We start from the raw sequence: 26,417 nt of genomic DNA, 5'->3' as shown, positions 1-26,417 counted from the left end.
ATGACCTTGTGCAGTCTGGCAAAAGTGGGAACTTTGTCTCACTTTGTAGGGCTGATTTTGAATCGCAAAGATCTATGCTCACGAATGCAAATGGTGAATTTTTGTATACAGCGCTTGCCTAAATGCAAATTTACATGTTTTTGCGTATGTCCATCTTATTCTGGGTCCTAATGATCTTGGCCAGATCTGTTTTCCATGAAATTAGGTGTTTCTGGGAAGCAGAAAGTTATCCCAGATAACTGTCAAATAAAATATACAATAACAGCACTAACAGGTTAGTTCAAGTCTCAAAAGAACAATATAAACAACATATGGATAGAATAAAAGACACATTTAATAATGGATAATTAAAAGTAAGTTGGTACGTGAGCACAACCATATAAATAGAATAATATGTAACCAAGGAATTGACCACAGGTAAGTAAATCAGGCAGCACTCAATGGACATAAAAGTCTGTGCAAATATAAATTAGTGCTAACTTCAAAATAGTCTGTTTAAAGAACAAAGCATTCACTAAATGGGTATCAACCCTTGAAGCAAGACATCCTTTAATGATGAACTTGTGATGCAGGTTGAGTTGTTCCACTCAGTTTAAAGTGCTGGAACTACAAAAAAACAGGCCAGATAACATTTTTATCCACAGAATTCCTTGTGATGAGATTGGCAGACCACTGACGCGTTTCGCTGTTGGTATCTCACAGCTTTGCCAAATGTGTTTCTAGGAAGCACCAGGGTGGGAACAATGCACTCACACAGAACTACCCTGACTTGTGGGAGGTTTGTGGGTGTGTTTCAAAAGCTCAGTGCGAGTTGCACACATGGGGAAGGGAAACCTGTTTCTGATGGATCCCTCACTCCCAGATTAGGGCTGGTATAATTGTCGATACTTTGACGGTTGGAGCAGATGGTATAAAATCAGTTGGCAACACAGATATCCGCTTGCAGATGTATGAACCCCTGAAATAGGTGTATTCTCGCATAGGCATAAGATAGTAAATCAGATTTCTAAGGCTGCCTGCAACTACAGCTACTTTGCGTGTGAGTCACAATCAGCCCCTGGGTGTGTAAACTGGTTCTGTTGTAATACTAGAGCTTCCAATCTTGCCACTTATAATGATACATTAACATTTAGAATCAGATAATGAATAGCCATTTATGAATGGGAATCTGTTAGGAAGTAATATAAAGTAGCTGTATTACTTCACTCACAGTTAGCAAAATAATCATGAATTAACTTATTACTTATTTGAAGGGAAAAGGAGAGGGGGAGACCTGAGCACAGGTGTATCAATTAGTGTGTGACTCAATTGCTAAGAATATATTGTTCCACAGTGTAATATAAGTACCATGTTTTTTTTCCAGTGGAATTCCACTTAGAAATGTCTCGGGTGGAGGTGCTCCCCTGAGAGTACGGTGAACATATATACAAGAATGGGCAGAAGAAACTCTCTTTTTCTGGGGGCACTCTTATAGTTATAAAATGTAACTTTTATTACTGTACTTTAAAAACAGAAGCAGCTTCTTGTCTAAACTTATTACTTGCCAGAATTGAAGAGGGGATTTAACATAGTTTCCTGAAGTTTTATGATATCTGCGGATTGTCTTTGGAAATGTTTGAGCGTCATGTTTGTACGGTCTAGAGACATAACATAGAAACATAGAATTTGATGGCAGATAAAAACCACTTGGACCATCTAGTCTGCCCTAGTGAAGAAGTTCAGGATACTTATGGGAAAGGATATCATTTTGAAATTCAAGTGGTTGGAAGAGGATAAGGAGGAGAAAAGACAAAGGATGGTGCTGGGGTACTCGTGAGGTAGGGTATGATGTGCTGGCAAAGGTGTTTCAGGCATGGAAGAGGCTGAGGGCTTGATGAAAGAGGTCTTAGAGAATGGGGTCAAGTCCAAGATCTCACATTTAAGTAGATATTACGTTCCAGTTTTAAGCAAATGGTGATTTATTTAAAGAGACCTTGCCACATCTGTGCACAGTGACGCAGATTCACATATAGGGGGGAATTCAATTAGCCCCAAAAGAAAATTTCAGGAGAAAAAAAAACAACCTATTATTGTTTGGGGGGCAATTCAATTGTACTGAAGTCTGTTTTCTTTTCTGAAAAATGTCCCATAGTACAGATTATTTCTGATTCTCATTTGTGTAGTAGTCTACAGTACACTTCACAGTAGAGTGACTGCAATGAAAACTTAATCGTACAGTATGAGTAAGTTGTTAGGTATAGTCATTTAAGGTGCAAATCATACTGTTCGTACACTCTGGTGAATGAGATTTTTTTTTTCTGTATCTGCAGGACATCTGATGGCCTTTGCCAAGAGACCAAATTTTTGCAAAGGAACATTCGATTTGTCTTTGTTTAAGATGAGATGTTGAAACATATGTAATGGTTTTTAAGACCGTTGGTTAAATTATTCAGGTCATGTCTTTATCTAAGAGTTGAACGCACCAAGTCCTGGAAAAGGAGGAACCCAAGTAATAATGGATGGATAGTTTCTTGCCATGGCTATCTTTTTTTCTCTCTCAAAACTATAGTAATGGAACAAAACCACAGCATTAGTAGAAGTTGGTCAACAAGAGTTACAGTATCTCAATACAGTTCAAGATCTTGTAGAGTAGTCTACTAATTTTGGCATTTTTCTACTCTCCTATTTCTAAAGCATTGAGGTCAACCCTGAACTCCTTAATGATAGATATGATATCTGTTCATCATCACCACTTTTATAATGTCCGCCTTTGTACAGTATGTTGGTCCTCATTCTCAGAAACCAGTTCAGGAGAGACTTATGAGGGCAGCAACTCTATACTGAGTTAATATTTTAAACAGCTTGAACTGTACACTAAAGTACTTTTTGTTGTCTTTGTGACGTAGGGGGTAATTCCAAGTTGATCGCAGCAAGAAATTTTTCAGCAGTTGGGCAAAACCATGTGCACTGCAGGGGGGGGGGGGCAGATATAACTAGAGATGAGCGCCTGAAATTTTTCGGGTTTTGTGTTTTGGTTTTGGGTTCGGTTCCGCGGCCGTGTTTTGGGTTCGAACGCGTTTTGGCAAAACCTCACCGAATTTTTTTTGTCGGATTCGGGTGTGTTTTGGATTCGGGTGTTTTTTTCAAAAAACACTAAAAAACAGCTTAAATCATAGAATTTGGGGGTCATTTTGATCCCAAAGTATTATTAACCTCAAAAACTATAATTTACACTCATTTTCAGTCTATTCTGAATACCTCACACCTCACAATATTATTTTTAGTCCTAAAATTTGCACCGAGGTCGCTGTGTGAGTAAGATAAGCGACCCTAGTGGCCGACACAAACACCGGGCCCATCTAGGAGTGGCACTGCAGTGTCACGCAGGATGGCCCTTCCAAAAAACCCTCCCCAAACAGCACATGACGCAAAGAAAAAAAGAGGCGCAATGAGGTAGCTGTGTGAGTAAGATTAGCGACCCTAGTGGCCGACACAAACACCGGGCCCATCTAGGAGTGGCACTGCAGTGTCACGCAGGATGTCCCTTCCAAAAAACCCTCCCCAAACAGCACATGACGCAAAGAAAAAAAGAGGCGCAATGAGGTAGCTGTGTGAGTAAGATTAGCGACCCTAGTGGCCGACACAAACACCGGGCCCATCTAGGAGTGGCACTGCAGTGTCACGCAGGATGTCCCTTCCAAAAAACCCTCCCCAAACAGCACATGACGCAAAGAAAAAAAGAGGCGCAATGAGGTAGCTGTGTGAGTAAGATTAGCGACCCTAGTGGCCGACACAAACACCGGGCCCATCTAGGAGTGGCACTGCAGTGTCACGCAGGATGTCCCTTCCAAAAAACCCTCCCCAAACAGCACATGACGCAAAGAAAAAAAGAGGCGCAATGAGGTAGCTGACTGTGTGAGTAAGATTAGCGACCCTAGTGGCCGACACAAACACCGGGCCCATCTAGGAGTGGCACTGCAGTGTCACGCAGGATGTCCCTTCCAAAAAAACCCTCCCCAATCAGCACATGATGCAAAGAAAAAGAAAAGAAAAAAGAGGTGCAAGATGGAATTGTCCTTGGGCCCTCCCACCCACCCTTATGTTGTATAAACAAAACAGGACATGCACACTTTAACCAACCCATCATTTCAGTGACAGGGTCTGCCACACGACTGTGACTGATATGACGGGTTGGTTTGGACCCCCCCCCCCAAAAAAGAAGCAATTAATCTCTCCTTGCACAAACTGGCTCTACAGAGGCAAGATGTCCACCTCATCTTCACCCTCCGATATATCACCGTGTACATCCCCCTCCTCACAGATTATCAATTCGTCCCCACTGGAATCCACCATCTCAGCTCCCTGTGTACTTTGTGGAGGCAATTGCTGCTGGTCAATGTCTCCGCGGAGGAATTGATTATAATTCATTTTAATGAACATCATCTTCTCCACATTTTCTGGATGTAACCTCGTACGCCGATTGCTGACAAGGTGAGCGGCGGCACTAAACACTCTTTCGGAGTACACACTTGTGGGAGGGCAACTTAGGTAGAATAAAGCCAGTTTGTGCAAGGGCCTCCAAATTGCCTCTTTTTCCTGCCAGTATAAGTACGGACTGTGTGACGTGCCTACTTGGATGCGGTCACTCATATAATCCTCCACCATTCTATCAATGTTGAGAGAATCATATGCAGTGACAGTAGACGACATGTCCGTAATCGTTGTCAGGTCCTTCAGTCCGGACCAGATGTCAGCATCAGCAGTCGCTCCAGACTGCCCTGCATCACCGCCAGCGGGTGGGCTCGGAATTCTGAGCCTTTTCCTCGCACCCCCAGTTGCGGGAGAATGTGAAGGAGGAGATGTTGACAGGTCGCGTTCCGCTTGACTTGACAATTTTGTCACCAGCAGGTCTTTCAACCCCAGCAGACCTGTGTCTGCCGGAAAGAGAGATCCAAGGTAGGCTTTAAATCTAGGATCGAGCACGGTGGCCAAAATGTAGTGCTCTGATTTCAACAGATTGACCACCCGTGAATCCTTGTTAAGCGAATTAAGGGCTGCATCCACAAGTCCCACATGCCTAGCGGAATCGCTCCCTTTTAGCTCCTTCTTCAATGCCTCCAGCTTCTTCTGCAAAAGCCTGATGAGGGGAATGACCTGACTCAGGCTGGCAGTGTCTGAACTGACTTCACGTGTGGCAAGTTCAAAGGGCATCAGAACCTTGCACAACGTTGAAATCATTCTCCACTGCACTTGAGACAGGTGCATTCCATCTCCTATATCGTGCTCAATTGTATAGGCTTGAATGGCCTTTTGCTGCTCCTCCAACCTCTGAAGCATATAGAGGGTTGAATTCCACCTCGTTACCACTTCTTGCTTCAGATGATGGCAGGGCAGGTTCAGTAGTTTTTGGTGGTGCTCCAGTCTTCTGTACGTGGTGCCTGTACGCCGAAAGTGTCCCGCAATTTTTCTGGCCACCGACAGCATCTCTTGCACGCCCCTGTCGTTTTTTAAAAAATTCTGCACCACCAAATTCAAGGTATGTGCAAAACATGGGACGTGCTGGAATTTGCCCATATTTAATGCACACACAATATTGCTGGCGTTGTCCGATGCCACAAATCCACAGGAGAGTCCAATTGGGGTAAGCCATTCCGCGATGATCTTCCTCAGTTGCCGTAAGAGGTTTTCAGCTGTGTGCGTATTCTGGAAAGCGGTGATACAAAGCGTAGCCTGCCTAGGAAAGAGTTGGCGTTTGCGAGATGCTGCTACTGGTGCCGCCGCTGCTGTTCTTGCGGCGGGAGTCCATACATCTACCCAGTGGGCTGTCACAGTCATATAGTCCTGACCCTGCCCTGCTCCACTTGTCCACATGTCCGTGGTTAAGTGGACATTGGGTACAACTGCATTTTTTAGGAGACTGGTGAGTCTTTTTCTGACGTCCGTGTACATTCTCGGTATCGCCTGCCTAGAGAAGTGGAACCTAGATGGTATTTGGTAACGGGGGCACACTGCCTCAATAAATTGTCTAGTTCCCTGTGAACTAACGGCGGATACCGGACGCACGTCTAACACCAACATAGTTGTCAAGGACTCAGTTATCCGCTTTGCAGTAGGATGACTGCTGTGATATTTCATCTTCCTCGCAAAGGACTGTTGAACAGTCAATTGCTTACTGGAAGTAGTACAAGTGGGCTTACGACTTCCCCTCTGGGATGACCATCGACTCCCAGCGGCAACAACAGCAGCGCCAGCAGCAGTAGGCGTTACACGCAAGGATGCATCGGAGGAATCCCAGGCAGGAGAGGACTCGTCAGACTTGCCAGTGACATGGCCTGCAGGACTATTGGCATTCCTGGGGAAGGAGGAAATTGACACTGAGGGAGTTGGTGGGGTGGTTTGCGTGAGCTTGGTTACAAGAGGAAGGGATTTACTGGTCAGTGGACTGCTTCCGCTGTCACCCAAAGTTTTTGAACTTGTCACTGACTTATTATGAATGCGCTGCAGGTGACGTATAAGGGAGGATGTTCCGAGGTGGTTAACGTCCTTACCCCTACTTATTACAGCTTGACAAAGGGAACACACGGCTTGACACCTGTTGTCCGCATTTCTGGTGAAATACCTCCACACCGAAGAGCTGATTTTTTTGGTATTTTCACCTGGCATGTCAACGGCCATATTCCTCCCACGGACAACAGGTGTCTCCCCGGGTGCCTGACTTAAACAAACCACCTCACCATCAGAATCCTCCTGGTCAATTTCCTCCCCAGCGCCAGCAACACCCATATCCTCCTCATCCTGGTGTACTTCAACACTGACATCTTCAATCTGACTATCAGGAACTGGACTGCGGGTGCTCCTTCCAGCACTTGCAGGGGGCGTGCAAATGGTGGAAGGCGCATGCTCTTCACGTCCAGTGTTGGGAAGGTCAGGCATCGCAACCGACACAATTGGACTCTCCTTGTGGATTTGGGATTTCAAAGAACGCACAGTTCTTTGCGGTGCTTTTGCCAGCTTGAGTCTTTTCAGTTTTCTAGCGAGAGGCTGAGTGCTTCCATCCTCATGTGAAGCTGAACCACTAGCCATGAACATAGGCCAGGGCCTCAGCCGTTCCTTGCCACTCCGTGTGGTAAATGGCATATTGGCAAGTTTACGCTTCTCCTCCGACAATTTTATTTTAGGTTTTGGAGTCCTTTTTTTACTGATATTTGGTGTTTTGGTTTTGACATGCTCTGTACTATGCCATTGGGCATCGGCCTTGGCAGACGACGTTGCTGGCATTTCATCGTCTCGGCCATGACTAGTGGCAGCAGCTTCAGCACGAGGTGGAAGTGGATCTTGATCTTTCCCTAATTTTGGAACCTCAACATTTTTGTTCTCCATATTTTAATAGGCACAACTAAAAGGCACCTCAGGTAAACAATGGAGATGGATGGATTGGATACTAGTATACAATTATGGACGGGCTGCCGAGTGCCGACACAGAGGTAGCCACAGCCGTGAACTACCGCACTGTACTGTGTCTGCTGCTAATATATAGACTGGTTGATAAAGAGATAGTATACTCGTAACTAGTATGTATGTATAAAGAAAGAAAAAAAAACCACGGTTAGGTGGTATATACAATTATGGACGGGCTGCCGAGTGCCGACACAGAGGTAGCCACAGCCGTGAACTACCGCACTGTACTGTGTCTGCTGCTAATATATAGACTGGTTGATAAAGAGATAGTATACTCGTAACTAGTATGTATGTATAAAGAAAGAAAAAAAAACCACGGTTAGGTGGTATATACAATTATGGACGGGCTGCCGAGTGCCGACACAGAGGTAGCCACAGCCGTGAACTACCGCACTGTACTGTGTCTGCTGCTAATATATAGACTGGTTGATAAAGAGATAGTATACTCGTAACTAGTATGTATGTATAAAGAAAGAAAAAAAAACCACGGTTAGGTGGTATATACAATTATGGACGGGCTGCCGAGTGCCGACACAGAGGTAGCCACAGCCGTGAACTACCGCACTGTACTGTGTCTGCTGCTAATATATAGACTGGTTGATAAAGAGATAGTATACTCGTAACTAGTATGTATGTATAAAGAAAGAAAAAAAAACCACGGTTAGGTGGTATATACAATTATGGACGGGCTGCCGAGTGCCGACACAGAGGTAGCCACAGCCGTGAACTACCGCACTGTACTGTGTCTGCTGCTAATATATAGACTGGTTGATAAAGAGATAGTATACTCGTAACTAGTATGTATGTATAAAGAAAGAAAAAAAAACCACGGTTAGGTGGTATATACAATTATGGACGGGCTGCCGAGTGCCGACACAGAGGTAGCCACAGCCGTGAACTACCGCACTGTACTGTGTCTGCTGCTAATATATAGACTGGTTGATAAAGAGATAGTATACTCGTAACTAGTATGTATGTATAAAGAAAGAAAAAAAAACCACGGTTAGGTGGTATATACAATTATGGACGGGCTGCCGAGTGCCGACACAGAGGTAGCCACAGCCGTGAACTACCGCACTGTACTGTGTCTGCTGCTAATATATAGAATGGTTGATAAAGAGATAGTATACTCGTAACTAGTATGTATGTATAAAGAAAGAAAAAAAAACCACGGTTAGGTGGTATATACAATTATGGACGGGCTGCCGAGTGCCGACACAGAGGTAGCCACAGCCGTGAACTACCGCACTGTACTGTGTCTGCTGCTAATATATAGACTGGTTGATAAAGAGATAGTATACTCGTAACTAGTATGTATGTATAAAGAAAGAAAAAAAAACCACGGTTAGGTGGTATATACAATTATGGACGGGCTGCCGAGTGCCGACACAGAGGTAGCCACAGCCGTGAACTACCGCACTGTACTGTGTCTGCTGCTAATATATAGACTGGTTGATAAAGAGATAGTATACTCGTAACTAGTATGTATGTATAAAGAAAGAAAAAAAAACCACGGTTAGGTGGTATATACAATTATGGACGGGCTGCCGAGTGCCGACACAGAGGTAGCCACAGCCGTGAACTACCGCACTGTACTGTGTCTGCTGCTAATATAGACTGGTTGATAAAGAGATAGTATACTCGTAACTAGTATGTATGTATAAAGAAAGAAAAAAAAACCACGGTTAGGTGGTATATACAATTATGGACGGGCTGCCGAGTGCCGACACAGAGGTAGCCACAGCCGTGAACTACCGCACTGTACTGTGTCTGCTGCTAATATATAGACTGGTTGATAAAGAGATAGTATACTCGTAACTAGTATGTATGTATAAAGAAAGAAAAAAAAACCACGGTTAGGTGGTATATACAATTATGGACGGGCTGCCGAGTGCCGACACAGAGGTAGCCACAGCCATGAACTACCGCACTGTACTGCGTCTGCTGCTAATATAGACTGGTTGATAAAGAGATAGTATACTACTAATATTATATACTGGTGGTCAGGTCACTGGTCACTAGTCACACTGGCAGTGGCACTCCTGCAGCAAAAGTGTGCACTGTTTAATTTTAATATAATATTATGTACTCCTGGCTCCTGCTATAACCTATAACTGGCACTGCAGTAGTGCTCCCCAGTCTCCCCCACAATTATAAGCTGTGTGAGCTGAGCAGTCAGACAGATATATAATATATATAGATGATGCAGCACACTGGCCTGAGCCTGAGCAGTGCACACAGATATTGTATGTGACTGACTGAGTCACTGTGTGTATCGCTTTTTTCAGGCAGAGAACGGATATATTAAATAAACTGCACTGTGTGTCTGGTGGTCACTCACTATATAATATATTATGTACTCCTGGCTCCTGCTATAACCTATAACTGGCACTGCAGTAGTGCTCCCCAGTCTCCCCCACAATTATAAGCTGTGTGAGCTGAGCAGTCAGACAGATATATATAATATTATATATAGATAATAGATGATGCAGCACACTGGCCTGAGCCTGAGCAGTGCACACAGATATGGTATGTGACTGAGTCACTGTGTGCTGTGTATCGCTTTTTTCAGGCAGAGAACGGATTATAAATAAAAGTGGTGGTCACTGGTCACTATCAGCAAAACTCTGCACTGTACACTACTGAGTACTCCTAATGCTCCCCAAAATTAGTAAATCAAGTGTCTAAACGGAGAGGACGCCAGCCACGTCCTCTCCCTATCAATCTCAATGCACGTGTGAAAATGGCGGCGACGCGCGGCTCCTTATATAGAATCCGAGTCTCGCGATAGAATCCGAGCCTCGCGAGAATCCGACAGCGTCATGATGACGTTCGGGCGCGCTCGGGTTAACCGAGCAAGGCGGGAAGATCCGAGTCGCTCGGACCCGTGAAAAAAAACATGAAGTTCTGGCGGGTTCGGATTCAGAGAAACCGAACCCGCTCATCTCTAGATATAACATGTGCAGAGAGAGTTAGATTTGGGTGTGGTGAGTTCAATCTGCAATCTAAATTGCAGTGTAAAAATAAAGCAGCCAGTATTTACCCTGCACAGAAACAAAATAACCCACCCAAATCTAACTCTCTCTGCAAATGTTATATCTGCACCCCCCTGCAGTGCACGTGGTTTTGCCCAACTGCTAAAAAAATTCCTGCTGCGATCAACTTGGAATTACCCCCATAATTGGTTGAATTCTGAGTAGTATTAATAAGAATTAAATTGCAAAATGTTTTTAGAGTTCAGGTCTCATGGTTGCACACTAACAATAATTGTTAAAACTTTGCAGGTGACTTGCCATTCCCTCAAATTGTGTTGTTTAATTTAAGAAAAGCATGGTTTAGACTGGTCTTGCTAGGTAAACAGTTGTTTGTGGTACATCATTTGTTTCTACTGGTTGTATTTGTCAGTTGAAGTGAACAATAAACTAGGGACAGTATTTTCCTATGCTTCAAAACGAGAGTCTTCTCCATAGGTCTGCCAGAATTCAATCTGTATGTGCAGAAAAAGGAATGTAGTGGCTTTGATTTCCAGGCAATACTGTAGCTGGTGCCACTGAAGGCTAATATAGTCTAGAAGGCATAGTGAAATTAAGAATGGCCACTGTGGTTTTGGTTGGCTAACTGACTGTGATAGTGGATGAAGAAAGGTCTTTGGGCTCCTACATGGCACTAGGTAAACCAATACTTTCATGCAATCATCTCACCAAAGGAAGATCAGCAGGTTGGAGCTGAAACTTTAAAGCGCCACTCAAATTCAGTGTAAAGCCATGCCAGGCATGTCTCCCTGTATGCTTATACCGACATCTATCAATTGCAGGGTTGTTGGGCAGTCAATGTCTAGCTTGTGAAATTACCCTGGCACCACAGTAATATTAGAGTTATAATAAGCAGGCACCCAATGCTATCAGTGTGAAAATGCAAATGAAAGCCATGTGCCAGTCAGCCTGGGAGAGATAAGTCCTCCATTTTCTGTGGTGATGACTCCTCGCCATCGTTAAATGTCATAGGCACTAAGCTGGGCACAGTCGCACACAAAACTATGCATGTACCCTAACCCACCACACCACCAGCTCTATGTGTCCATACCACAGCTCCCACTGCAGATTCCACCTCGCAGCAACCTTCTAATCCCTATCACTCTTTCAGATCCGAATTGTGTGTTGTATGTAAGGAGCAATGGGGAGAGGGCCATCCACCTTTTACCGAAGAGGGAAAAAGTTAAGGTTAGGGTATTAGGGTTAGTTTAGGGGTTTGGGATAGGGCATTATAGGTAGGATATTAGAGCTGGTGTAGTGGTTTGGGTTAGGGTATTAGGCTAAGTTTAGGAGTTTGGGATAGGAATAGGCTACTAGGGTCTTGTAGGGTTTAGCGGATTGGGTTGGCGTTAGAGATGAGTTAGGGTTGGGATTAGGGTATGGAAGCTATGCATCCTGGATTTACAGATCTAAATATCTTTGTGTAGATACAGGCCCATAATATACAGCTTTCAACTGCTGTGTAAAGGGGAATTGATCTCCTTTACACACTCATCCATACACCTAGATCCTGTCCAGCCCAAGAATAACAAGGTCCTGAACCAACAATCCTGAGAATGCAGCTATCAAGTTATAAGGACTAGTGACAATTTTGTAAAGAGACGTTCTTTGATAGGATTAGAAATATTTGGAGACACAAAATGGTTTCATCCACTGTATGTGGGCGGTCAGTTTACTCTAAATGTGACACCGGTTTCAAGTCTGCTTCCAAAAGACATATGGCCTGATTCAGATTTGTATGCAATGCCAATGTTCATACAACTGTAAGATAATTGGTAGACTGTGCACATACTGCAATTGCGCTACACATGCACCAAGGTACTTTTATGATCCCACTCGCAATTAGTAATGAAAATATAGTGCTATGGATTGTTTGAAGGAGGAGGGCCTCAAACCGCTATCTTGCCTAGGGCCCCATGAGGTCAAAATTCGGCTCTTGCTAAGCACATCAATGTTCTTATGATAATTGAGGACGAAACATACCACAACATTTTGGTTGGTGATCCAGGCTGATTGGCAAGTTTCTTATGCCGAATGATGCAAATCACAAAAAACAAACTTTGACACTAAGGGGTATATTTAATTGAAGTCGGATCCATTCCAACATTCATTTGTTGGAATGGATCCGACCTGGGCTATTCAATGCATTCTCAATTCGACTTTAAAAAAATCGAATTGAGATGTGGGAGCTGAGATGGGGGAGAGCCGCGGGCAGATGGGGGAGAGCAGTGCTACAGCAGCGGCTATATAGCCTCTGCTGTAGCACTGCTCTCCCCCTTCTGCCCGCGGCTCTCCCCAGTCCTGTCCCCCATCTCTGCCTCTCCCCGCATCACAGCCGCCGCTCACGGCAGCGTCCACCCGGCTCCAGCAAGCAAGGTCTCGCTTGCTGGAGCCGGGTGGATGCTGCTGTGAGCGGTGGCTGTGATAAATCCTCCGGCGCTGCTCTCCCTGTCTACCCGCGGCTCTCCCCGTCTCTGCTACTGCATCGGTCGAAAAGGGGGCCAAAACCGTTTTCGACACAAGCACGCGGATCGGCAGCTATTCCGCCGATCCACGTGCTTTTCGACAAGTCGAATTCCTTGATTTGTCGAATCATTTGGGGTTAGATTAAATAGGTCGGAACCCCTTCCGACCTAAAAAAGTCGAAAACTGCCGTCTTTTCGACAGACGGCAGCTTTCGACTTAAATTGAATATACCCCTAAGTAAAATACCTTTATTTTTAAAATTATCTCAGACTTGGTATTATACACTGCTTCTAACAGAACATAATTTATTCAATCTAATGATAGTTTGTTGGAAAATCATATTACAACAAGGGCTACTGAAGTTTAAATTTTGCTCTGTTTGATCAAATACATTGGACTATAGAAATTAAAGTGCACAAATTATACCACGCTGTGTGAACATTCAAACTAAGCTGCAGTCTAAATGAATTATGTTATTGACCTACTGTGTATACACTAATTTGTAGATATTGCAAGTCTGTATAGGAGCGCTATTGCTGATTATGCCCTAATCCTTGGTACAGCTGCTCTGTATGTTTCTGGCAACGCTAATCAAACTGTTTATAGGGCAGCATTGAGGTCATGGGTTCAAATCCCACCATGGACCTGTTTGGAGTTTATATATTTGTACCGTGCTTGCGTGGGTTTACTCCGGGTACTCCAGTTTCTTCCCACAATCCAAAAATACAGTATACTGGTAGGGTAATTGGCTCCTAACAATAATTAACAATAATTAACCCTAGTTTGTGCATGTACATGGGCAGACTAGATGGGCCTAGTGGTTTTTATCTGTCGTCAAATGTTATGGGGTATATTCAATTGAAGTTGAAAGCTGCCGTCGGTTTTGGCCCCCTTTTCGACCATCTCAATTCAACTTTAAAAAAAAGTCGAATTGAGATGCGGGAGCAAAGACGGGGAGAGGAGGAGATGAGGAGGAGACGGGGGAGATCCGCAGGCAGACGGGGGAGAGCAGCGCTACAGCAGCGGCTATAGCAGTGTAGCCGGAGGATGTGTCACATCCTCCGCTCACAGCAGCATTCACCCGACTCCAGCAAGCAAGACCTCGCTTGCTGGAGCCAGGTGGGCGCTGCTGTGAGCGGCGGCTGTGACACATCCTCCGGCTATGCTGCTGTAGCCACTGCTGTAGCGCTGCGCTCCCTCGTCTGCCCGCGGCTCTCCCCCTTCTCAGCTCCCGCATCTCAATTCGAGTTTTTATAAAGTTGAATGGAGATGGCATTCAGTGGCCCTGGTCGGATCCATTCCGACAAATAAATGTTGGAATGGATCCGACTTCAATTGAATATACCCCTATGTATCTATGTTTTTATGTATACTGTTGTACTTTTTCTATTGTCAGATTATTATCATCCATATTTCTGTTGTAAACATTCAGGTTGGATTATCGTAGACATGTTCTCTTTTGGAGCATCTCATGCTTGACTATTACTTTTGATGTATTAAGTTTGCACATTTACAAGATTGGTGGACTGCTATATTTGTCTTATACAGATGGGTCCACGGTTATCTTGGCTAGTTTGCTGCGCCTAGGCACAACATGGTTTATTAACATAAACCCTTCATCTATTGTTCTCAGCTGCAATACAATACAGAGAACAATACAGCCGGGGATTAAATCATTACAGCAGGGGTTTAAGTCCGACTGCCCAGTCTCAGTTAATCCTATTAAAGGTCAAGATAAACGTGGACCCATCTTTATGGTCTAGATTTATATCGTCAACATCTTGTTAGGTACTGTAGTTTAGATACAGTGGTGTGACAATAGTTGCCCCCTTGCTTCCTGATTCCTTCAATTTTTGCATATTTGTCACACTTTATTTGTATTCAGATCTGCAAACAAAATGGAGTATAAGACAAAATCAACCTGCCTTATCCCAAAATATAGTTTTAAATAGACTATTTCATTTATTGAATGAAAAAAGTTATCCTACACCTACAGTATGTCACCAATGTAAAAATATGGATTGCCCCTAAACTTAATATCTGGTTGTGCCATCTTTAGCAGCAACAAATCAAATGCAACCAAATGGTTCCAATAACTGGAGATAAGTCTTTCACATCACTATTGAGGAATTTCGGACTGCTCTTCTTTCCAGAATTGCTTTCATTCAGTCACATTGGAGAATTTTAAAGCATGAACTGTCTGTTTAAGGTCCTGCCACATCAACTATGGAATTCAAGTCAGGAATTTGACTAGTCCCCTTCAGAACTTTCATTTTGTTTATTTTGAGCCATTCAAAAGTGGACTTGCCCTTGTGCTTCAGATCATTGTCTTGCTGCATAATCCAATTGTGCTTGAGTGTCAATTTTGTAACTCATCAGTCCACAGAACATCAGCCCATTAGGCTTGGGGGTTGTCAAAGTGTTTTTTGCCAAATGTGAGACTAAACCTATATGTTCTTCTTGGTAAACAGTGTTTTTTGTCTTGGAACTCTCCCATGAATACCACTTTTGCCTAGTCTCTTTCTTATGGTGGAATCATAAATGCTGATATTAGCTGAGGTGAGCAAGGCCTGCAGTTCCTTAGATGTTTGTCTGGGTTCTTTTGTGACTTCCTGAATGAGTCATTGATGAGTATTGGAGGAAATTTGGTAAGCTTGCACTCCTGGGAAGATTCACTACTGTTTCATGTTTTCTCCATTTGGAGATAATAGTTAATAGTTCTTACTGTGGTTCGCTGGAGTCCCAGAACATTAGAAATTGTTTTATAACCCTTTCCAGGCTGATATGTTTAAATGTCTTTCTCATCCCTTCTGGAATTGTAGGCTGTTTTCTGCTTGTTGAGACCTTGAAGCCAACTTCACAATGCATGAACGGTTCTATTTTAGTGATGTCTAGATTCAACAGGCCTGTCAGTAATCATGTCTGATTGTGTCTAGTCTAATTGATCCCAATTATAAATTACATTTGGTTCATTGGTTGAATGAGTAACTAAGGGGGCAATTACTATTTTACACAGGGCCAGCTGGTGTTGGATAACTTTTTTCCTTCAATAAATGAAAGGATCATTTGAAAACTGTATTTTGTGTTTACTCTGTTTTTTTGTCATATATTCAAGTTTGTTTGACCATTTGAATAATTAAGTGTGACAAAGTAGTATAAATAGAAGAAATCAGGAAGGGTAGAAACCCTTTTCACATCACTGTATATGATGGGTTTTTTTTTATGAATACTGTTGTATGAATTATTTATATTTATTTTTATTGATTTGGTGACTTTTTTATCTTATGAATTGGTTATTGTTAACAATTATTTTGTTAATATATATAACATGTGCAGAGAGAGTTAGATTTGGGTGGGTTATATTGTTTCTGTGCAGGGTAAATACTGGCTGCTTTATTTTTGCACTGCAATTTAGATTTCAGTTTGAACACACTACACCCAAATCTAACTCTCTCTGAACATGTTATATCTGCCCCCCTGCAGTGCACATGGTTTTGCCCATTAGAGAAAAAGTTTGCTGCTGCGATTAGGTCTGAATTAGGCCCCATAGTGATGACAGGTAGCATGGTGTCTTCCTACAGTATGTTTATGTGGGTTTTCTCCAGGTACACCAGTTTCCACCCACAATACAAAAACATACAGTACTGGCAGGTTAATTGGCCTCTGACAAAAAAAAAGAACCCTAGTGTATATACAGTATGTGTACACACGGTAGGGAGGGAGGCATTCGATTTGCCAGTTATCTGGATCCATGCCACCACCTAAGGGGAAATATAATCCCGTGACGACCTAAGGTCACCATAGGTCCTGAAGCATGGTGAGTGCAGCGAGCCCGCAAGGGGACATGCAGTTGCTCGCCACCAGTTTTCAGGCTGTTGGGATCCCAGCATTCATCTTCTGACTACCGGGATCCCGACAGCCGGGATATCATACTGATCACGGTAGGGAATATAGATAATAAGCTCCATAGTGTTAGGGAATGATGTGAATGATTAAATATTTTCTATAAGCACTGCAGAACATGTTTGCACTACATAAATGTTAATAAATTAATGCACACAAAAAAATAGGCAGTGGCATGTATGCTGCAAGACATTCTTATAGCCTATATAGCAAACTATTTATATTCCATAAGCAGCTCACTTCCTTACATTCCATTTATATTCTGTATTTATAGACATGCCCTCCATTATTACACCTGTGTCTACCTTTCCAGCTTCTTAACTTGAGATCTTCAGAAATATACTGAGACACATGTGTGTCACTTCCTGTAAAAAATCTACTCAATATCTATTATATATATATATATATATATATATATATATATACATACACATATAAATACATTATATGTATGTATGTGTGTATATATATATATATATATATATATATATATATGATTGACATGATTTACTGTGAGCACTGTTTCACATGTAAACCTTCTAAAAATCTCAATGGCATTATCTGCCACCCTATGTGTTTGATCCCTGCCTATATTTAGGAGTCAGCTGACGTGTCATATAGGTGTCAGACTGTAGCATGCAGATTCCCAGTCTCCTCCCACGGATACTCCAAGCCCTGCACGAGACAGTGCGGATGTTCTTGGCTGTCACTAGTGGAGCCTTTACATTTCAGCACCGCGGACAGGGCAAGGAGAGCACGGCCAGCCGCTTCAGCACCGCGGACAGCGACCCGGCAGGCTGATCGCGGCTCAGTCCCTTTCAGCACCACGGACAGAGGCGTCGCCGGATCATCCCGGGTGTGCAGGGAGCTGTGTCTCTCTCTCTCCCCCCACATCAGCCCCAGAGCGTCAGATCCCCGGGTAAGCATCCAACACAAAGCCGTTTAAATCCCAGACAGTGTGAGCCATCAAGTCACAAGGAAGACAATCTACAGCTTTCATCAATCAAAGTATCACACGAACCGGGCTCATAGGAGAGTTGGAAGCCTTATCTCGCCCGGATCCTGCACTGGACCTGAAGGTTTCCCTATCTGTGCATCAGACCTGCGCAAAACATGGCCGAGGTAAGAAGTCCCAGTGCCTTGTGTGTTTTTTCTCTCTCTTTTGGCTGGGGTGTAGTTATCTGCAGGAGCACTGCCTATCTATTCTAATAGCAACATGACATGGTTTGCACAGTGTATTCAAAGTTGTAACTCCTCTATTCCTGTCTCATGGTCCTAGTTTAATCAGTACAGTATATGGAATATAGCTGGATCCCCAGACAAGTAGCTATTTGCTGAGATATTGGCAGTATTAATTCAATCATGTAACACTTATAATACTAGCACCTAATATTGTAGAGAAAAGCATTAATATCTTTTATTGATGATTATTTTATTTCAGTAAAGTGCAACATTCACACCGCTTTGTTTCACTTGGGGCACTTTTTTTTTGAATGTGCAGCTGGTCCAGTGGTTTATATATGTATAGACTTGGTTTGCATGTGCCCACACCAAGAAATGGACACACAGAGCAGTAATACCGTCTATCTCAGTGGTTCTCAAACTCGGTCCTCAGGACCCCACACGGTTCACGTTTTCCATGTCACCCGGCAGCTGCACTGTGTATCACCAACTGTCACATTTTAAAAACCTACAGGTGACCTGCAAAATATGAACCGTGTGGGGTCCTGAGGACTGAGTTTGAGAACCTGTGGTCTATCTGAAAGGCCAGGAATTCACACCTTGTTTACTATCTGACGCACAAACCAAGTTATTTTACTAACTTTTGTTTAAACATTATGGTTAGAATGGAACTTTTCCCTAAATGTTAATTTGAATAAACACACAGAAGCTTTGCTTCTTGTATGTTCCTGAAATATTGTAAAATGTGTTGCTTTTGTGATTCATTTTAAACATAGCTAAAGGCTATGAGATGTGTTACAGTATATCTCACCCTCACGTGTTTAGATTTTTTTTTGCTTTATAATTTGTACCTTACAATGCGCATTTGTTTTTCAGAGATACCAACTAATGTTTATTACATCAGTTTGATTTGACACAGTGCAGATATAACTTTTAATGACCTAATTAATCGCTTTAGTATTATTCTTCTCTTTCTCCCTCACACTTTGATTGAGTTTTGTCCCTATTTCCTGTTGTTCTTTACTACTCTGAAGGGTTAATCCAGTTAACCGCGAGTTCATTTGTGGTGCGAGTAAGTAAAGCTGTACTGCCAGACCTGTGGATTTTTGTTCGTAGTCACATAGTGTTGTGTACAATAATCCATGAGTCCAAGGTGAGATTGGGCCGCAAGGTGGGGGGTGAATTGTAGTGCTGTTGCTAGCATTTCTACGCCATCGCAAAAGCAATTGCCCCCATTACTCTTATTTGGATTAATCCCTAAGTGTCATCCTATTTCCATAGAGTTGTGCCTGAACACAGCAACCGATGCATTGCAGTTATTGACTTGACCCTTCTGTATAAAACATGGCTAAGAAAACTTCAGAACTTTTTATTGCAGTAGACATACAAAATATTAATGTTACTCTCAGTGTCGGACTGGGGCATGTAGGGCCCACCGGGGGAATTCAGTGGTAGGCGCCCATGTTTAAGGGTGTGGCCAGCCTCTAGAGGGTGTGTGCCCAGCCACCACATTGGTTTTCCTAACCATTTTGCAAGTGTTGGTCCCCTAGATAAATATATACAGTAAATACTGTAGTGCATGCAAGATAATGTACTAGATTAGTAACAGTACAGTCTGAAACCTGATCCCTAAAGGAGAGGGTGGGGCCCCAGACAGTAGGGCCCACCGCTGGTTTCCCCTGTACCCCTGTGGGCCAGTCCAACCCTGGTTACTCTCTAACAACTGTTTTTATGCAGTTTGCAATGATTGAAAAATACACGTACAGTATATTGAATTGCCTCCATCCTATACATTACATGAAGAAAAATACGTAATTTTTGATTTTAGGAAGTTACCCAATTGCTTAGCCACCTAGTGTTCTTCGTCGTTTAAAAGAAATTACATGAACATACAGTGAAAGACATATATTCCATATTAGTAAATCATTCCCTGTATCCAATTATTGATAATAGACAGACATTGTGAAGTACAGTTCTGTTTCATTTTATCAAGTGCCAATTTCCTTAATTTTATTTATACTTCTCCGAGAAATGCGAAGTAACTGAGTGTCTTGTCCTATCAATTACACATTTACAAGTTGTAACTCAATAAATGGTAATCCTTCAGGCTCCAAATGACTAATCCAGCTCAGACTGCAGTATGTCTGTTAGATTTCAGGATAATCATTGTAGTTGAGTATAATTGAATGGGGCAGTTACCATAGTAGGATTTCTGGGTTCCATAAATATATATATTGGTTCTCTAGCTCAATCTTACTTTTGCTTCAAGAACCAAAGTAACAATTTCAAATGATTTACTTTGACCTTTATATCAATAAACCTGAAAATAAACATTCATTTCCCCAGCACAATATTATTTATCTTTGTTCTAATGGCTTGCAGTAATTCCTCAATTTGTTTTATTTGGTTTATTTTTAATGCATTTTACCAAGGGTAACACACATACAAGTAGGTGACCTGTTAACCACATGTCTTGTGGTACAGAAGAATAAATACAGTTGACAAGTATTTGACAGTAAGCCAACCAAGCGAGTGTATATGTATGTGGCAAAAATGTGTCCTAACATTTATTAATTTTTCTATACATATCATGATGGTGAATATTAAAGTTGTTCCCTTGGGCAGAAGTAGCAGTTATGTCTCTTAGTCAGATGTTGTTTATCCACAGAAATCATATTGCATCTATCTCATTTGTCTTTAATAGCCTCCAGGAAACAGCAGACAAACAGCATGTGCACAGAATAGATTAAATCATTTTTACACTGAGCCACATCTTCCAGTTTCAACAGAAATAAACATTATTTTCTTATGAATCCAGCCAAATAGCATTCTGATATTCAGTAGCCCAGATTTGGCCACCTTCAGAAGAAGACATATAGAGAGGATGTTCTTAAAAGCCAGGGACCTATTTATGTCTGTATTCCTCTAAGTGTTCTGATTCTCATCTATTAGCACTTACAATATGAGTAATTTTCACAGCACACAACAGTGTCAGCAAATAAAATAATGTGGGTGATCCTGAGTGGAGTGAGAATAGTTCTATTTTGGTGGTATGAGTGGGAGGACATGTACAGTATTCAATGTATCTGAGAATTATACATAAGGGGAAAGGGCTTTGGTTCATTCCTGTGACTCATGCTTGGGAGCCTGACATTTTAACAGGGTACCATTATAATTATTATTATTAGCAGCTGTGTTGTACTCATTGAATAGTTCCAGAAAGCATAAAATTAGAAAACCTTTACATTAAACTGCTATTTACAGAAAAAACAGGATTATCTACCCCCCTATTTATAGAAAAACAGAGAGCTTTTAGAGCTCCATTTGTGTGGGTCAAGGTTATATCTCACTGTCACAGATTGAACACCTGCATGCTTCATGTACAATGCATCTGGTTTTAGTCAGTCATATAACTAGAGTCCAATGAGCTTCTGGACCAATTGTACCCTGATCTTTAAATGTGTATAATGCCATGGTCATCTGCCACTGTAATCTCCAGTGTTGGCGCTGTAACAGATAACACAAACACCTCCCAAATGTAAACCTTCATACATTCAGTGCATCAATTAGATCTTATCAATATTTTTCTTTAAAATAATATTAGTACACTATATAGTATGCACTCTTCTTGGTTAATTCCACCCCCCCCCCCCCCCCCACCCTCATTCATTTTCCCCTTGTGTTGCTCTTACTTCCCTCCGCTGAGATGTACAGTATTATATGCTGTATGCTTTGAATTGTATATGTTTTTGTGTTTCACATTTCATATGACTTCTACTGCAATATTTTTTCAATAAAAAATAGTTGCCTTAAAAAAAATTGTATTAGTACACTAAACATACACACACACACACACACACACACACACACACACACACACACACACACACACACAGCACTTCCACTTCCCATACCCTTGGACCATGACCTCACTGCATTCTTTACAAACACTTCCCAACACAAAGTCATGTCCAACCCACCAAAGTGGACCTGTCTACAGAATGTATGCACACATGGTACAGAGGATCACTACAGATACAATACACACAATGGTTAGATCCACGCAAAAAGAAAACACACACAGGGACACATCTACAACACTTATATACAGTATCTAATCCTTATATCCATTACTCAAATGCATTTTTTCTTATATCCAGGCAACCAGTAAAGTAAAGGTATAGGAATAATGCAGTTGGAAGTCTCGCTCATTGGGAGTGTTTGACTCAGCCTCGGGGCATCGAGACCTAGTGTAGCTAATTTATCAGAGCAACCAGCCATACTTCCAGTGCTCTGCATTCATTTACCAGAACAACACATCTTTCCAGTATTTTAAATTGACAAAATGATCCATAAAACTATCAACATATATCAGAACATTCCTGCACTTGTACAGATATAACATCATTTACTACTTAGAGATGTGGATTTGCAGCATCTAATTTTGTTAAGTGTGCAAATACATCTATTAGATTGCCATACACTTTGGGGTAAATTTACTAAGATGGGAGATCTACTTAACATGGGATGTTGCCCATAGCAACTAATTCTACTTCTCATTTCTCTAGCACCTTCTAGAAGATAATACCTGGAATCTGATTGGTTACTATGGGTAACATCCCATCTTAAATAGAACTCCCATCTTAGTAAATTTACCCCTTAATGTACATCAGGGACCTCATTCAGAGTTTGATGTAAATGCAAGTCGCAGCTTTTTCCCCCAATAATCTTTTCTAAGGGGGAAATTTACTAAGCTCCCGATTTTGACCGAGATGCCGTTTTTTCATCAAAGTGTCATCTCGGTAATTTACTAAGCACTAATCACGGCAGTGATGAGGGCATTCGTAATTTTTTGCAAGTTCAGGTAAAAAATTACGAATGAATACACCATCGGTCAAAACGCGGCTGTTTAAGTATGAATCTCGGTCATTTACTAAGAAGTGCAAAGCAAAAAACAAACAAACACTGCCGTGAAAAATTACAACTCGTAAAAAAGTGCTAAAAAAAAACAGACCTACTTTTTTTTTCCGTGATTGGATAGGCATGCAGGGATCCATGAGATCCGTGCATGTATATCAGTGGGAAGGGGTGGGAAAGTTGTTATTTTATAAAAAAAAATTGCGTGGGGTCCCCCCTCCTAAGCATAACCAGCCTCGGGCTCTTTGAGCCGATCCTGGTTGCAGAAATATGGGGAAAAAATTGACAGGGGTTCCCCCATATTTAAGCAACCAGCATCGGGCTCTGCGCCTGGTCCTGGTTCCAAAAATACGGGGGACAAAAAGAGTAGGGGTCCCCCGTATTTTTAAAACCAGCACCGGGCTCCACTAGCTGGACAGATAATGCCACAGCCGGGGGTCACTTTGATATAGTGCCCTGCGGCCGTGGCATCAAAAATCCAACTAGTCACCCCTGGCCGGGGTACCCTGGGGGAGTGGGGACCCCTTCAATCAAGGGGTCCCCCCCCCCAGCCACCCAAGGGCCAGGGGTGAAGCCCGAGGCTGTCCCCCCCCATCCAATGGGCTGCGGATGGGGAGGCTGATAGCCTTTGTTGTAAAAGAAAAGATATTGTTTTTAGTAGCAGTACTACAAGGCCCAGCAAGCCTCCCCCGCATGCTGGTACTTGGAGAACCACAAGTACCAGCATGCGGCGGAAAAACGGGCCCGCTGGTACCTGTAGTACTACTACTAAAAAAATACCCAAAAAAAGACAAGACACACACACCGTGAAAGTATAATTTTATTACATACATACACACATACATACATACTTACCTTAAGTTCCCACGCAGGTCGGTCCTCTTCTCCAGTAGAATCCAAGGGGTACCTGTTGAAGAAATTATACTCACGAGATCCAGGGGTCCAGGCTCCTCGGGAAATCCAGGGGTAATCCACGTACTTGACAAAAAAAAAAAACGGTGTCCCGACCACGAACTGAAAGGGGACCCATGTTTGCACATGGGTCACCTTTCCACGAATGCCAGAAACCCACTTTGACTTCTGTCTAAGTGGGTTTCTGCAGCCAATCAGGGAGCGCCACGTTGTAGCACTCTCCTGATCAGCTGTGTGCTCTTGTCCTCACTGACAGGCAGCACACGGCAGTGTTACAATGTAGCGCCTATGCGCTACATTGTAACCAATGATGGGAACTTTCTGCCCTGCGGTTGACCTAAAGTGACGTCACCGCTGAGCTGAAAGTTCCCATCATTGGTTACAATGTAGCGCATAGGCGCTACATTGTAACACTGCCGTGTGCTGCCTGTCAGTGAGGACAGGACCACACAGCTGATCAGGAGAGTGCTACAACGTGGCGCTCCCTGATTGGCTGAAGAAACCCACTTAGACAGAAGTCAAAGTGGGTTTCTGGCATTCGTGGAAAGGTGACCCATGTGCAAACATGGGTCCCCTTTCAGTTCGTGGTCGGGACACCGTTTTGTTTTTTTTGTCAAGTACGTGGATTACCCCTGGATTTCCCGAGGAGCCTGGACCCCTGGATCTCGTGAGTATAATTTCTTCAACAGGTACCCCTTGGATTCTACTGGAGAAGAGGACCGACCTGCGTGGGAACTTAAGGTAAGTATGTATGTATGTGTGTATGTATGTAATAAAATTATACTTTCACGGTGTGTGTGTCTTGTCTTTTTTTGGGTATTTTTTTAGTAGTAGTACTACAGGTACCAGCGGGCCCGTTTTTCCGCCGCATGCTGGTACTTGTGGTTCTCCAAGTACCAGCATGCGGGGGAGGCTTGCTGGGCCTTGTAGTACTGCTACTAAAAACAATATCTTTTCTTTTACAACAAAGGCTATCAGCCTCCCCATCCGCAGCCCATTGGATGGGGGGGGACAGCCTCGGGCTTCACCCCTGGCCCTTGGGTGGCTGGGGGGGGGGGGACCCCTTGATTGAAGGGGTCCCCACTCCCCCAGGGTACCCCGGCCAGGGGTGACTAGTTGGATTTTTGATGCCACGGCCGCAGGGCACTATATAAAAGTGACCCCCGGCTGTGGCATTATCTGTCCAGCTAGTGGAGCCCGGTGCTGGTTTTAAAAATACGGGGGACCCCTACTCTTTTTGTCTCCCGTATTTTTGGGACCAGGACCAGGCGCAGAGCCCGATGCTGGTTGCTTAAATATGGGGGAACCCCTGTCATTTTTCCCCCCATATTTTTGCAACCAGGATCGGCTCAAAGAGCCCGAGGCTGGTTATGCTTAGGAGGGGGGACCCCACGCATTTTTTTTTTATTATTTTACAGTGTTTAATTAAAAAAAAAAAAAAATATATACCCCAGCACGGATCACACAGATCCGGCCGAGATTGATTGTAAAAAAAGTCGGCAGTGTTTTGCTAATCACTGCCGTAAAAATAGGTAAAAAACCACGAATGACATCGACATCGGAAGAAAAGAAAAACCCGAATACGACAGCTTAGTAAATCCATCGTAATCAATTCAAAAAGTTGCAATTTTACACTGTCGATGTCATTCGTGATTGAACTTGGACATGATTCTGGAAAATACGAATCTTAGTAAATGTACCCCTAAGTGTGCATGCAATACAAGTTATGTTGCGCTTCTTTTGCCCGAACGACTCATGTAGGGGCCTATGGCCCTCATTCCGACCCGATCGCATGCTGCACTTCTTTGCAGCGGTGTGATCGGGTCTGGAATGCGCATGGGCGTCATTGCCCGGCAACATCCGTCGCCGGGCAACGCCGCTGACAGCGATGAAAGCGGTCGCAGCGGTGACCGCAAGAAGATTGACAGCAGGATGGCGTTCCGGGGCGTCAACTGACCGTTTGAAGCCATTTTCGGGGAGTGGTAAGAAAAACGCAGGCATGTTCAGGTGAACGGAGGGCGGATATCTGATGTCAAAGCCGTGACCATCAACGCTGGACCCGTCGCACAGGGTAAGTATGTCCAGGGCTGGTCTTGTTTTGTGTGAAACTTTTTTAGCATAGCAGGGCTGCACAAGCGATCGCAGCCCTGCTATGCTAAAATACACTCCCCCATAGGCGGAGATTAGTTGATCGCACCAGCAGCAAAAAGTTGGTTGGTGCAATCATCTCGGAATGAGGGCCTATGTACTAAGCTTTGAAGGGAGATACAGTGGACAGAGAAAGTACCAACTAGCTCCTCTCATTTTTCAAACACAGACAGTTAGGAGCTGATTGGTTGGTACTTTATCTCTCATCACTTTATCTCTCTCCAATGTTTAGTACATAGACCCCCTAAGTACCTACAGTACTAGTCCCTGCATCAATGAGGCCTGAAAAGGGGTTGGAGGGGACTTGTAGATGCGGCCAAAGTACAGTTGGGGCATATTGATGCAGAAGGCATCCCAAAGTAGCTGATAAACAGGCACAAATGTACCTGCTTGGAGGGGAATGACTGAAGGGTTCTTGAC

The 26,417-nt window shown here is 43.2% G+C and overlaps 1 protein-coding gene across 5 annotated transcripts in view; it reads left to right on the top strand.

The window, feature by feature from the left end:
• GOLGA7B (golgin A7 family member B) overlaps window positions 1–26,417 on the top strand; it is a 688,836-nt gene that overhangs the window by 538,815 nt on the left and 123,604 nt on the right. The window contains exon 1 of one of the 5 annotated variants that reach the window (XM_063962309.1): window positions 17,501–17,960. The exons of the other annotated variants lie outside the window; for them this stretch is intronic. Within the exon in view, the coding sequence (XP_063818379.1) occupies window positions 17,952–17,960 (9 nt within the window). The 5' untranslated portion in view covers window positions 17,501–17,951. Of the gene's footprint in view, window positions 1–17,500; window positions 17,961–26,417 lie in introns of those variants that run through there. 5 annotated transcript variants of the gene reach the window in all.

Source organism: Pseudophryne corroboree, chromosome 3 (assembly GCF_028390025.1).
Source record: "Pseudophryne corroboree isolate aPseCor3 chromosome 3, aPseCor3.hap2, whole genome shotgun sequence".
Taxonomy (NCBI): Eukaryota; Metazoa; Chordata; class Amphibia; order Anura; family Myobatrachidae; genus Pseudophryne; species Pseudophryne corroboree.
This window is presented reverse-complemented; position numbering and strand designations above follow the sequence as displayed.